This window comes from Melozone crissalis, unplaced genomic scaffold (assembly GCF_028551555.1).
Source record: "Melozone crissalis strain CALT ecotype California unplaced genomic scaffold, PUWL_Pcris_2 ptg000023l_1, whole genome shotgun sequence".
In the NCBI taxonomy this organism is placed as follows: Eukaryota; Metazoa; Chordata; class Aves; order Passeriformes; family Passerellidae; genus Melozone; species Melozone crissalis.
In genome coordinates this window covers 22,392,888-22,405,163 of record NW_026535801.1, presented here as the reverse complement: position 1 = coordinate 22,405,163, position 12,276 = coordinate 22,392,888, and the positions used below count along the sequence as shown (strand labels likewise).

The following is a 12,276-nucleotide window of genomic DNA, read 5'->3' as shown; positions in this document are numbered from 1 at the left end:
TTTAAGAGCACCTGGGGCTGGCTGCTTTTTCTTACAGCTGTACCTGAAGTGCAGGCACTTCTCAGAAAGATCATTAAAGGTGAAAGTGCTGAATTCACAATGTGGAATAATGTGCAGTCATGCAGCAGAGTATGCTGGCATATCTATAGAACAGAAAAGGTGGTATGGATCAACTGTGTATGTTGTAGGCCATTAACTTTTCCTTATCGATATCATCACTGCGCATTTACCTTTTCACTTTCCGTGTCTAAGGCAGATGTGGCTTCATCCAGTAATAAAATTTTAGGGTCTCGTATGATGGCCCTTGCTATGGCAATGCGTTGCTTTTGCCCACGAGACAGCTGGGATCCCTGAGCCCCAACATTAGTTTCATATTTCTGAAAAATATACAAAGGGATTATTTTATTCAGGTGTAATTTAACACACCAGTAGATAGCTAAAGCAATAGCAGGAGAGAGGCAAGAAAGTCGACCACTGCTGACCACTTGCAGAACCTGGGAATGCAGAAATAATGTACAGCAGCAAACATGTTTGGGATGAGGTTTCCAAGCTGTTCTTTGTCTGCACATGGCCCTGAGGCCCAGGCAGCCCAATGATGAGCCTGGAAGGAAAATGTGATAGCAAAATGTTGGCTGATTTGTCTGAGGCAAAAAGAATTCTCCCTGCCCTAGATTTGGGAGAAGAGGCTGAAAGTGATTTAAAGGCTTTCTAGAAAAGTGCTTTGTTTGGGTCCCTAAATTGCACCCATTCCCTATCTGTTCTTTTTATATTTATATTATTTCAGTGCATTTAAATACTGCTCAAGTGTACATAAGCAGCCAGCTTCAAATATTTTTGTCTAAGTGTCACATCCTACTCACAAGGCAAATCTCCCACAGCTGGGAACAGGATTTATGTAAGTGCCTACTTTCTAAGAATTCAGTAATAACTCACACCCACAGTCTAAGGAACACAACAAATGGTCACAGCACCCTTTTGCTCCTACTGTCACAGCTGTAAAAGGACATAAAAAGTGCATGCATGTAGCAACTTCAAATGGTTTCAGAGCAATTCCTGCAATGAACACTGAGCAGCCAAGGCCTCGCAGGTACTTACGTTAGGCAGAGACATGACAAAATCATGCAGTTGAGCCTTCTGGGCTGCTTCTATGACTTTTTCCATTGTTGCTTCTTTTGTGTTACTACCATATTTGATATTATCAGCAATGCTGCAGTCAAATAGCACAGGCTCCTGTGACACTATTCCGATTTTTGATCTAAGAAACTGCACATTTACGTTCTTAGAGTCATGTCCATCTATTAACTACAAGGAAATGGAAGAAAACTTGAAACATCATCACAAAGCAACAGCTTGCAACACCCAAATAGTTTATAGCAAAATAAATTATTTAACCATATCATTAAAACACAAACACAACTGATTTAAAGTGGTTGAATTGCTTGTCTCTGACTCCTTTGTGCATGATGTGTATTTTGTGGTACAGCTTTGATCCATACCACAAAATACACTAAACCATTTGCTCAACAGAAGTCCTAATGAACTATTTAATTGCTTAAAGTTAGGCATATGCTTTATGGTCCTCCTGACATAGTGATCACCACACAGATTTTTTCCAGAGAAAGATAAATCAATCTAGATAGGTAAATATTTACGTTAGGAAAACATAAAGCTTTCTAAGCTATCAGTAATTGAATAACTGGAAGTTAAATCTAGGCAAGTTCCAGGCTCTTTGTTGCTCCATTCAGACTTGATTTTGCTTGTGCTCTCACAATTCACAGCATACATTTGTATGTTTCATACAGAAGCTACCAAGGCAAATGCCTACAGCCTGTCTAATGCATGAGAACGCACCAGAGGCAGGTAGTTCTCTTATCTTGTCTGAATATGTCTGAGGTAATACTTGGGAACTGTCCAAAAAGTCCATATGTGTCCTTTTGAGAAGGAGAGGAAGCCTCAAACTGCACATTATGAGCAACACTGCTAGGCTGCACAGTAGGACACAGGCAGAAGGCCCTTGGAGCACTGCTGAAAACCAGAGGACAAAAAACAATTTTCTTTGCTTACCACACTTCCTTTCTCAGGGTCATAGAAACGCTCCAGAAGTTGCACACTGGTGCTCTTACCACAGCCACTACTTCCAACAAATGCCAAAGTCTGTCCAGGTTTAACAGATATAGAGAGTCCTTTCAGGACCTGAATATCAGGCCGAGAAGGGTATGTGAATTTACAGTTAAGAAATTCAATGCTTCCCTTGAAATCATCCTGGTGAAAAGAAAAATGAGAAAGATGTTACAGTGAGCTTGAGCTCAACCCTGAATTGCAAAGTACAAGACAACTCTTCCTCAGATCCGTTCTTGCATCTTTTGCTTAAAATTTGACATTTGTACTTATGAAATTATCTCAGGAAAAGGGGAAAAAACCATACTGGAGTAGCTGTCCTAGGGGTGAAGCTATTAGTGATAACACTGTTTCTCTGCTTATTCTTCCCTGCATGGCACTGGTCAGAGGCATAAATTGGAAATGGCATTGCCTTGCCAATGGGCACATTTTTCCTTTTAATAGACACTGTGTATAAAATAAATCATTTCAATTTTCTGGGTCTGACTTTTCAATTCACCAGAAACTGAGCATTTTCACTTCGTCTGATGCAACAATTCTTTGCCTCCTTATGAACACCCTCCACCAGTTTGATGTGAATGGAAAAACCTCCATCGTAATCAGCAATAGTAAGGTTGGCCATGAACTGTAAAGCAGGAAATAAGAGCTTGCTGTTCTGTGAGTCATACAAATCAGTTCCATTCCAATTTACAGTAGTTTTACACTGACAAATTTCTAATGGCTGACTTTATACTACTCTTTATGTCTAGTACAGAGCTTGCTTCCAAAACAGCAAAGATAAACAAAACTCTTACAATCAGCATAACCTTCTTGTAAAGCATTGATCCTCATTGACTCCCAAATCACTAGTGTAAAATCCATGCCTGTATGAGCTGACTGACATCACAAATTACACATCTCCACTCTTACCCATTTTTCCCCTTTTTCACTGTAAACACTGATTTTAGGAATCCGATCTACCAGTTGAAAAAAGCGTGCAGCAGATGTTTTGGCTTTGGCATAGTTTGGCGTGTAGGAAGAAGCTCTTCCCAATGCAGTTCCACTGGTGACAATTGCAGAGATCACCCTGTGGAGAAGGGGGAAATGCTCATTCTTGGGAAGCCATCAGGAAACTGAACATCACACCGAGTCCAGAACCTTCAGACCTGTTTGTGGCGCTGAGCAGGCTCTCACCTGAACACAAAGCTGTAATGGAGCCCTTCAGCGTCAACGAGAAATCCCCCGTAGCGGTAAGAGACGGAGTTGGCAATGAACACAATGCTCTGGGCAAAGCCAAAGCAGACTCCGTACACATGTGCTTTTTTGATTGCAGCTTTGTAGGGCATATCCAGGTGCTTCTCAAAATTCTCAATAAACATTTTCTCTTTTCCTATCCCAGCTACTGTTCTGATGTTAGAGAGAGCTTCACTGGCAATCTGGAAGAGGGAAAAAAATGGGTAAAAGCTCCTAATTTTTACTTGGAAATGTAGAGTCTGGTCTCACAAGTGCGTGATTCTTTCATGAACTCAGGACAGGACACTGATTCAATATGTAAATTGATTCAGGCATGATGCAGACTGGGGCAAACATCATACAGCCTAAAGAGAACTTTTCCTACAAGCAATTTCCTATTGATTTCCTCGAGAGCAATGCTCTGCCTGCTCCACTGGAGCTGTTACTGTAAGCACTTTTAGGGAATCAGGCACGTGCTCTCACTTGTGACTTATTTCACATAATGTGAATAAATGTGACACCCACAAAAGGAAAAACTGTTTTAGGAACTTCTTTAGTTGCATGGATTTATTAATTAAATATGTTTATTTCAATTGTTTTCTGTTACTTTTAGCAATAGTCAAAGAAAGAGTTAAAAGGATTAGCGTCCCCAACTTCCATTTCATAAATTGAATCCACTTGAATTTACTAAGTTTCCTTATCTGCTCACCCTCCCTCCTCCTGATGTCCAAAAGGCTGATGAGATGGAACATATGAATCTTCAGTGACAAAATTTCCAATATTTTTACCTTGTACATAGGCAAAGAGTAAGCAAATGCTTGCCTATGCACATATGAAAATGCAACACAGGAAATTATGAGATAATCACCAGAGAAACTTGTGTGGAACTTGTGTTAGTTGTAGGCTTCATATCATAATTTATTGCCAGTCAGAATTTGGGTTTATATCCCAACAAAAGAGTACCACAATTTCACCTACAGAAGTAAATTGATGGCTTGTTTGGTCCTAATTTCACCCTTTTAATCTCAAGTAATTTTACTAAGAAATTGTATTAAAATGCTGTCGTTTGCTCAGACTTTGATAGTAGATTCATAATGTTACACATTCCTTTGGGAGGCAAGTGTGGTATTATAGCTTGTGAATGTTTTCAGCATGTAGGAAAAGATCTGAATGTAGACGATCAGAAATCCAGTTTCAGGGGGTTTTTTTTCTGGCCAAAATTGAGAGTCAATGTCTTGCATTTTCACTCAATGTGAAAGAGCAGATAATAGGTATTGTGAATTGGATTGTGCAGACTTTTTCCATGTTTAGCATGGCTCATGAGCAATTGCTTTGGAAGAATTTGGTGTTTTTTGCATTTGGATGCAATGCTGGCAAATAAATTAGAAAATAACACCAGAAACAATCAATCATCACCAAAACTGCTGAAGCTTTGCTTAAAATATGACTTCATCAGAGCCTCTGGGTTGTTCCATTGAGTAAGAGCAGTTGCCTTGACTGATTAGTGAAGTTTCTCTCCTTGTCAAGAAGTATTTTGATTTAAGACTTTTGTAAATAATTAATTATTCTGGGTGTGGGCAATTGGTCAGGTCGTAATTCTTAAGATGGAAAGGGCTAAGAACTTAATTCTTAAGCTGCTACGACCCACCAAAGTAACAACTGTCCTTTTTAAAATCCACAGACTGATTTGTGGTTCAGTGCCAGATTCTCAGGTGCGAGCATTTCTAGGTGAACAGCTATCACTGCTTTCTGAGGACAGCTTAATCACTGGTCAACAGCAAATGGGAGTTTAAATAAAACCCAACAAAGGTGAACCAGACTGCTGAGAGATCTGTGTCTACCACTTCAGTCCAACAACTTTTGCAAGGTCAGTCACATTCCATGATGCAAGTGCTTTTGCAGTTAGGGAGTTCCCAATGCTGTTTCAATGGTTTAACAAGCTGAAACATTGCAACTTATTCACAAACCATTGCCAGTTTCATGACATTTGAATTACTGATGGTCCCTAAAGACTGATTTTTCATCTACCTGTCACTGCAAATATGAATTAGTCTTTAAACAGCATTACCCGTCCAGTAGCTTCCAGTGCTTTCTTGTCCTGCGAGGCAAATCCTGTCAGCATTTTAGCCTGCACAGCTCCAGATAAAGCCAAAAATGGCAGGAAGCACATTATTACCAAACTCAGTTTCCAGCTGAAGTAGAAGGCAATGATCATGGCCACCCCAATGTTAGTAAAGGAATTGACAATCATTCCTATCTGCGATCCAGTTGCCTTTGAAGAAAAGAAACAGACATCATTGATATGTACATCAAAAACAATTTAAACAAATCTTCCAATAAAACTTTAGAAAACTGTAAATTAAAATAACATAAGACACTAACAGCTAGACTACTGGAGTTCAGTCAGTCTGGATATACTGTTTCCAGTTATTTGGATGAAGAGCAGGACTGCAAATGTCCAATATTCCTTTGATCCACCAAATTTTCCATTGAGAATTCAGAAGATTGTTTCTACTGATTGTGAGAAAGATAATGTAATTATTGAAATCTGTTGCCTTGGCTCCCTGGAGAATAACTCATTTGAATACATTGTTTAGCTTCTACATTTATCTATGTAGATTTAAATAATCAGCAGGACCATTTTATAGCTTAACTATTAACAACAAAGCCTCAGCAATGCTAAAATCAGTAAGTGACTTCACTGAAAAGGGATGAAACAAAGCTGTATTTCTGCCTATCCCTTTATTAAGGAAAAAAGTTTTGACATCGTCTTTATTGAATACATTTGTCTGCTCCTTATGTACTTTAACAATGCTGTTCTTTCTAATAGACTTATTTACTCAAAATTCATTTTCTTTCATAGCAGTAAACAGCACCCTAAATAGGAACTATATTGCTATGTATTTGAATAAAATGTACATTTGATATCCTTGATGATTTTCAGTCAAACTCATTTGCAGAGTACAAACTTCGCAGCACAAAATGCTCATCATCTCCTCCTCCTATGACCTGCAGCAAGGTCTGTGTCAGGCAGTGAAAGGTGCAGGGCACTGCTGCACAGGTAGCTCTGGTCTCCCTCACCCCCTGCAAGCTGTGGGTTGGATGGCTGTGCCTCACTGTTGTGCTTCAAACAAAGATATCCCTTAGGACATTAAACGTTTAGTCAGAGTTTTACAAGTTTATTTGTTTCTATTAAAAGACACCCTGTGAGATCTCCAGCAGGTTTCCCTGATTCTGTAGAAATTGCTGCTGCCAGGGCTTTTGGAAATCTCTTCTCTAAAACCCCCATTAAAAGTTTTTTAAAGCTAACTTAAAATCTTCAGTCAAGCTGAAACATGACAATTTTTGCAACAAAAGAAATCTGCACGTCTCCTTCCTTGTTTCTAGAAAATTGCTTGCACTGCAGCCCAGCAAAATGGCATCTGACTCACTTCTACCTGAAAGATCAGTTCAAATAGCGAACATATACAGCTCAGCATGATTTAACCCTCAGCCACTAAGGAACACAATGCATGCAGCTGGTGTGTCACTTTCCGAGACGCTGAAACTGGCTGCAGAATTCCCAGCTGGAGCACCAGCCACTACTGCAGATTGGTTTTTCAAGTGGGTTGTCAGTTTAGATCAAAATTGCCACAACATGCACAATACCATGCTGAAAACTGGAAAACATGGTTATTAATGATTGTCAATAACATACTATTTTGACATGTTTTTAAAATAAACACTTTAACATTGTGACAAAAAGCTAATTCATCTCCAGAAAAAAAAGAAAATCAAACTTCTGCACTGGGTGTTCCTTCCCATTCCATTGTTGGTTGGTATTTTATTGATTTTTGTGTTCTTTTTTTGTACTTTTAGGGTATACCATATACTAGTATTGATTCCACGGTGGCAGTCTATTAATAGCAATAGCTGAATTGGCTTACTAAGAACTGATCTACACTGATCTGGCTGGTTGCATGGCAGCTAATTTCTGTGAAGCACATGCCAAAATAAGCCTTCAATCAGTGTCTACAGTAAAAAATTCATAAGGTGCCAGGTCTTACCCCTTGGACCTGTGAGGCATCTGTAGCAAGCCTGGTAGTCAAAGCCCCGGGGCTGTTCTTCCGGTCATCAAACCAACCAATGTCTTGCCCGAGCATGGCCTGGAAACCAATTTTCCTTAACCTTCTTGTAAGCAGCTCCCCAGCCTTGGCAAAGGTGTATCCCTGGGGTATATGAGAATAAAAACAGACTGTGGAGAGAGAGACACACACCAAGAAAGGGAGCAAAACCAAAAATATGTATTGCTAAATTGGACCATTACCTGGAGAAATTGTGTGAGAAATGAGAGAACTCCGACTAAGACAAAGAGCACGCAGACACCATTGATCTGGTTTTTTTGGTTTTCTTCATCAAGAATGGAGAAGGTCTTTGAAAAAAAAAATAGAAATGTCAGTTTTGCTGTGTGTGACATATGTACTTGATTGCCAATTGCCAAGTGCAGGAACCCACCCTGCAACCAAAGCCAGAACACAGAGCTCTCCCTCACCCCCTGCAAAGGTCTGATTATTTTTCCTAAGGTGAGCCTGGATTAAAATATAATGGGTTTTACTCCTGTTAACCAACGAGTTCAGTATGCTTGGTGTCTGCACTCACTACTCCTATTTGTGGCCTATACCTGGTTATAATTAACCACTCACCCCCCACTGTAAATAATGACAACAAGAAAATAGCAATGTAATAAACAGCATAGCAACAAAACAACAGAAAAATCTGGCCTGTAAAATCAAACCATCCCATTCTGCAGCTATCCTAACATGGTTACTTATGTTTTTAATCTGTGCTTTTTATTAAAAAAATAACACTGATCATGGCAGCATGCAGCATGGACAATATCAGCAGTATTAAAAAGAAAGATTTGTTGCTGAGGTGTCCATTTTCAGATCATATAAGTCTCAGCAGTTTTAGTGTGGACTGTCTTTCATCTGGAGCCATGGACTCCATGCCCAATAGGAGTAAGAGCACACCTTTCAGTTGAGTTTCACTGGAAAGGATCCATATTCTGAGACAATCCCACAGGAAGAACCAAAGCATAAGTCAAAGAAACTAATGAAAACATTGTTCAAAAGGTACATACACAGTATTACCTAGTTCTTCATTGACTTTTTGGGACTTATTTCTGAAAACTTTCAGGGCAGACTTAGCTAAATTTATCCTTTCACTTCATAGCTGTGGGGATTTTTCCCTCACTTCCCCAGCATATTTGTCCCAGAGTACAAGCCCACGTGTCTGACACAACAACATTGCAGATATTTGGGCAGATCTGAAAGCAGATGTATATTCCATCTGCCTGACTGCTTTGGCACCAGGCAGAAATATTTTATATTTATCAATAATAAAACACAATAATAAAACACAGATATTGGATATCACAGATATTATCCCGCATGTTCATTATGGCTTGCTTTTTCTTGCAGCCTCTCTCCTTTGATAGACTGAGACCTTCAAAAGTAGGAATTCATCCCTGGCCATGAAGGTATTTAGCATCATTAGCCCCAGACCTCCCAAGGTCTAGAAGACTCCTCTCCAAAAGAATCAAAGGTGAGATTCACAATGGAATGTGTATAGCAGTGTCTCACCTGCTGTCTAGTGAAAGCCACAGTCCTTGACATGAGGTCTGGACACTCAAAAAGTGTTTGGAGGTGGCACACCTATGTCTACAGGACAAGGATTTTGGGCAGAAATACTAAGTGGATCAACAGGGCCTGGAACATCCTTTTTTCTCCTGCTCATGGGATCTTATTTAATGCAAAACTGCAAGTAAATGTGATTCGAAGTTCTAAGCAACTTCCCAGTGAGAAATGTCTAAGCCAAAACAATACTCCCAAAAACCAAACAACAAAAGGTCAATCTTTTTTTTTTTTTTGATAGATTGTTGGCACTGCTCTTAGAATCCTTTTCTATCAGGAGCTCAAATGCTGGGTCATTCATTCATTCATTTGCTTTTTCCTTCCTGTAAGGTTTTTGATCTCCACCATCTGTCTATCTTTTAGGGCATATGTTTTTGCACTCGTGTACCTACCATGACCTATGCAAGTGAGTGAGAAGCACATCAGATGGGTGGCAAAACCACAAAAAACCCGTGGCATTCCCATTTTGATCCCAGTGAATGTGTTGTTTACTTAATAAGATACAGCTTGAACAGATGGGATTTCTCTAGCCTAATTCTTGAAAATTCAGGACACTTTCCTAGGTACCAGTCGGAGCAGCACTGAACATCTTCAGGCAGCCTCCAATGCCCCACCTACTTGGCAAGCATTTCCCCAGAAAGCTTTTACACAAAAGGGGATGCATCCTTTTGTCTATCACCAAAAGTTTTTGAAGAAATAAACACTCATTGAACTTGACATGTTTCAAGAAAGGGGTGGTAGCTGATTTTGAGAATGTGGTATCTTTTAGTTAAAGTTTAAAGCATATTCCAACTTCCTGCTTCCAAACCTATTGATGCAGGCCTACTTGTTGCTGGTGGCTGTGCACCCAGGTACAATTACCTACCTCTCCCTAGGCATTCTGCAGGGAGCAGGCAGCAAAAAGGTGCCTGAAATATGTAAACAAAAAAGTGAAGTATTTTTTAGATCTGATCCAAAGCTTTCTCAAAGGCTTTCCAAGTCTGTATAATAAAATTCTACAGAGAATGACCTTTGCATGTGTCTCTCTCCATTGTAACTGCATGTGAGGTATTTTTTATCTCATCTAAAATAAACTGTATGCAAGTATAGAAACCCATTCCCAACAGTTCCTGGAAAATGAACAAAAGAGATAATGAAGGACACATGACAAATGCTGATAAGCTTGCCCCTTCAAAGACCTCTAATGATAGTTTGATGACAGTGATATAAATATCTACTGAATTGTTTATAGGCAAGAAGGTTAATCCCATTTTCATTATGAGATCTAAAGATTTGCCAAAACACGTCAAGTTGTGCATCATATATTCACTCTCCTCTGTTTCAGAGCTAAAATACACTTTAAAATGTTCCCATAACATACCCCAAGGATCTGACTGAATAACAAAGCATAGAGTGGATTGACGGCTCCATTCACAGCTGCTGCCAGAGATCCAAGCACCAGGTATGGCCATTCAGAGGCATTGTATTTCAAAATTCTGGTAAATGGTACAGGCTTGGCATCTTCCTCCACAACAGATTCCTAAAAAAAACCAGGATGGATTTCTGAAATGAATACAGTGCATCAGTGATGCTCTCCCTTTGACAATGAGATAAAATAGTTAGCCTAGTTTGTTAAACTAGTGGACCAAACAGCTGCTCTAGCTTTGGACAGGAGGGGCAGCTGCTGTCCTCTTTTGTGGGCCTAATAAGTCAAGTTTAAAAAACACTTAAATAAACAACAAACTTTATCATGCCTGGGGGGAAAGAGAGAGATTCAGATCTTTTGCAGCTCTAATTGTTCCAGCTGCAGAGATTACTTACAACCAGTTTGAGATTTTCTGCCACTGAAACTCAGGCCATTCCCTTTCAGCTGCCTCTAGACAAGGTGTGATGAAATACCCAGTGCCAAAACTTAAATTCCCTCCTCACAAGCAGCTTTATCTGTCACTCATTCAAGCTCTTAAATACTATTTAAAGTATTGTGAGTGACCACACTGATCAGACTGCATCAAATTAACAGGTATGTGATATCATTAAAACAAGAGAGATGTCAGAGTGATAGCTGGATTCAGGCTTTTTACATGGTAATTATGCCTCCCTTCTGTGAAACATCCTCAGACTATATGCTGAATTCCCACAATTATGCCCAGAAAGGGCAGAATATTCATCATCAAATTATAACTTATCCTTCAGTTTGATTTGTACAGAATTTTTGTAACACTTTGTGTGCTCAGCCCTACTCATCTCCCTCAATTCATATGACTAGAAACAGCCAGAAAAAAAGACACTGTGAAGACCTATCTTTCGGAAATATGCAGGGAGGAGTGGGTGGAAGCATCTTGTATTTTCTCTTTTTTCTGAACTGGTGTCAGAGTGATAGCACTCAAGCCCTCTATTTATCCACAGACTAGGCTTGGCAATAGCAAGAAGGGTAACTTCTATCTGCTGCTCTCTGTACTGAACAACTGCGGCCATGCAGATTGATGCAGGGAGCTTCAGAGGCACTTTGGAAACCCACTGTGCAAATTCCTACATATTCTGTGTCATTTTAAGGCATGCTGGCCTTTATTTTCTACGCCAGTAGATTGCATGAGGATACTGAAGTGAAAGGATTTTGGGTTAGGTTTCAGTGAGGATGTCTCTCTGCTCAAGTGTCCAGATGATTTTTAGATGAAAGTGAATTTATTCTTTACTGAACAAGAAGCAGGGCCATTTGTATCACTGAGGGCCCATTAATTACATTTCACCCACTGAGCATTTTGCTTTTTGTCCTTTAATTCAATTTTTAGGAATGTATATTTTTCAACTAAATCTACACCCTATTTACCAACAGGTAGAGAGCAAATAGCAAAATGTCTCTGCTAGAAATTTTATATCGACCAATAATCAAAACAGCCATCAAAGTGCAGCCTAGGGTTTACACAGAGATAAGAATTGAAGCTGTGGTTTTGTTTCAGGTGAGAAAAGGATCAAGTCAAGATGTACCTGCTAAGAACTCTTAATGTACAATCACATAGGTACAGGTAAATTAATGAGTAATATAACCTATTCAGTTGAAAATTTCATAACAAACTATTGGACCTGACCTTTTTTGCTTTTCCATCATCTTCTCCATAAGAAGGGGCAAGATAGTTGGACTCTGCATGGTCTCCTCCAATAGACAGTGGAGGGTCAGGGACCACATTAGAGAGCTGGGATCTTGAGCGCTGCCGGAGTGAAGCTCTGCAAAGAGAACAGAAATGGCCTGCTCTTTACAGCTTAGTAAAACCAATAATTGCTTGCAAAGCAGGTGCAG

The 12,276-nt window shown here is 39.6% G+C and overlaps 1 protein-coding gene across 3 annotated transcripts in view; it reads right to left on the bottom strand.

Moving 5' to 3' along the window:
* The window catches only part of ABCB11 (ATP binding cassette subfamily B member 11), a 35,937-nt gene that overhangs the window by 2,194 nt on the left and 21,467 nt on the right, over nt 1-12,276 (bottom strand). For all 3 annotated transcript variants that reach the window (XM_054277651.1, XM_054277653.1, XM_054277652.1), the window contains 10 exons: nt 12,068-12,203; nt 10,363-10,521; nt 7,637-7,741; nt 7,377-7,538; nt 5,399-5,602; nt 3,292-3,533; nt 3,028-3,184; nt 2,065-2,262; nt 1,096-1,302; nt 231-377 (listed from right to left, as the gene is read on the bottom strand). In XM_054277651.1, the coding sequence (XP_054133626.1) occupies nt 231-377; nt 1,096-1,302; nt 2,065-2,262; nt 3,028-3,184; nt 3,292-3,533; nt 5,399-5,602; nt 7,377-7,538; nt 7,637-7,741; nt 10,363-10,521; nt 12,068-12,203 (1,717 nt within the window). The remainder of the gene's footprint in view (nt 1-230; nt 378-1,095; nt 1,303-2,064; nt 2,263-3,027; nt 3,185-3,291; nt 3,534-5,398; nt 5,603-7,376; nt 7,539-7,636; nt 7,742-10,362; nt 10,522-12,067; nt 12,204-12,276) is intronic.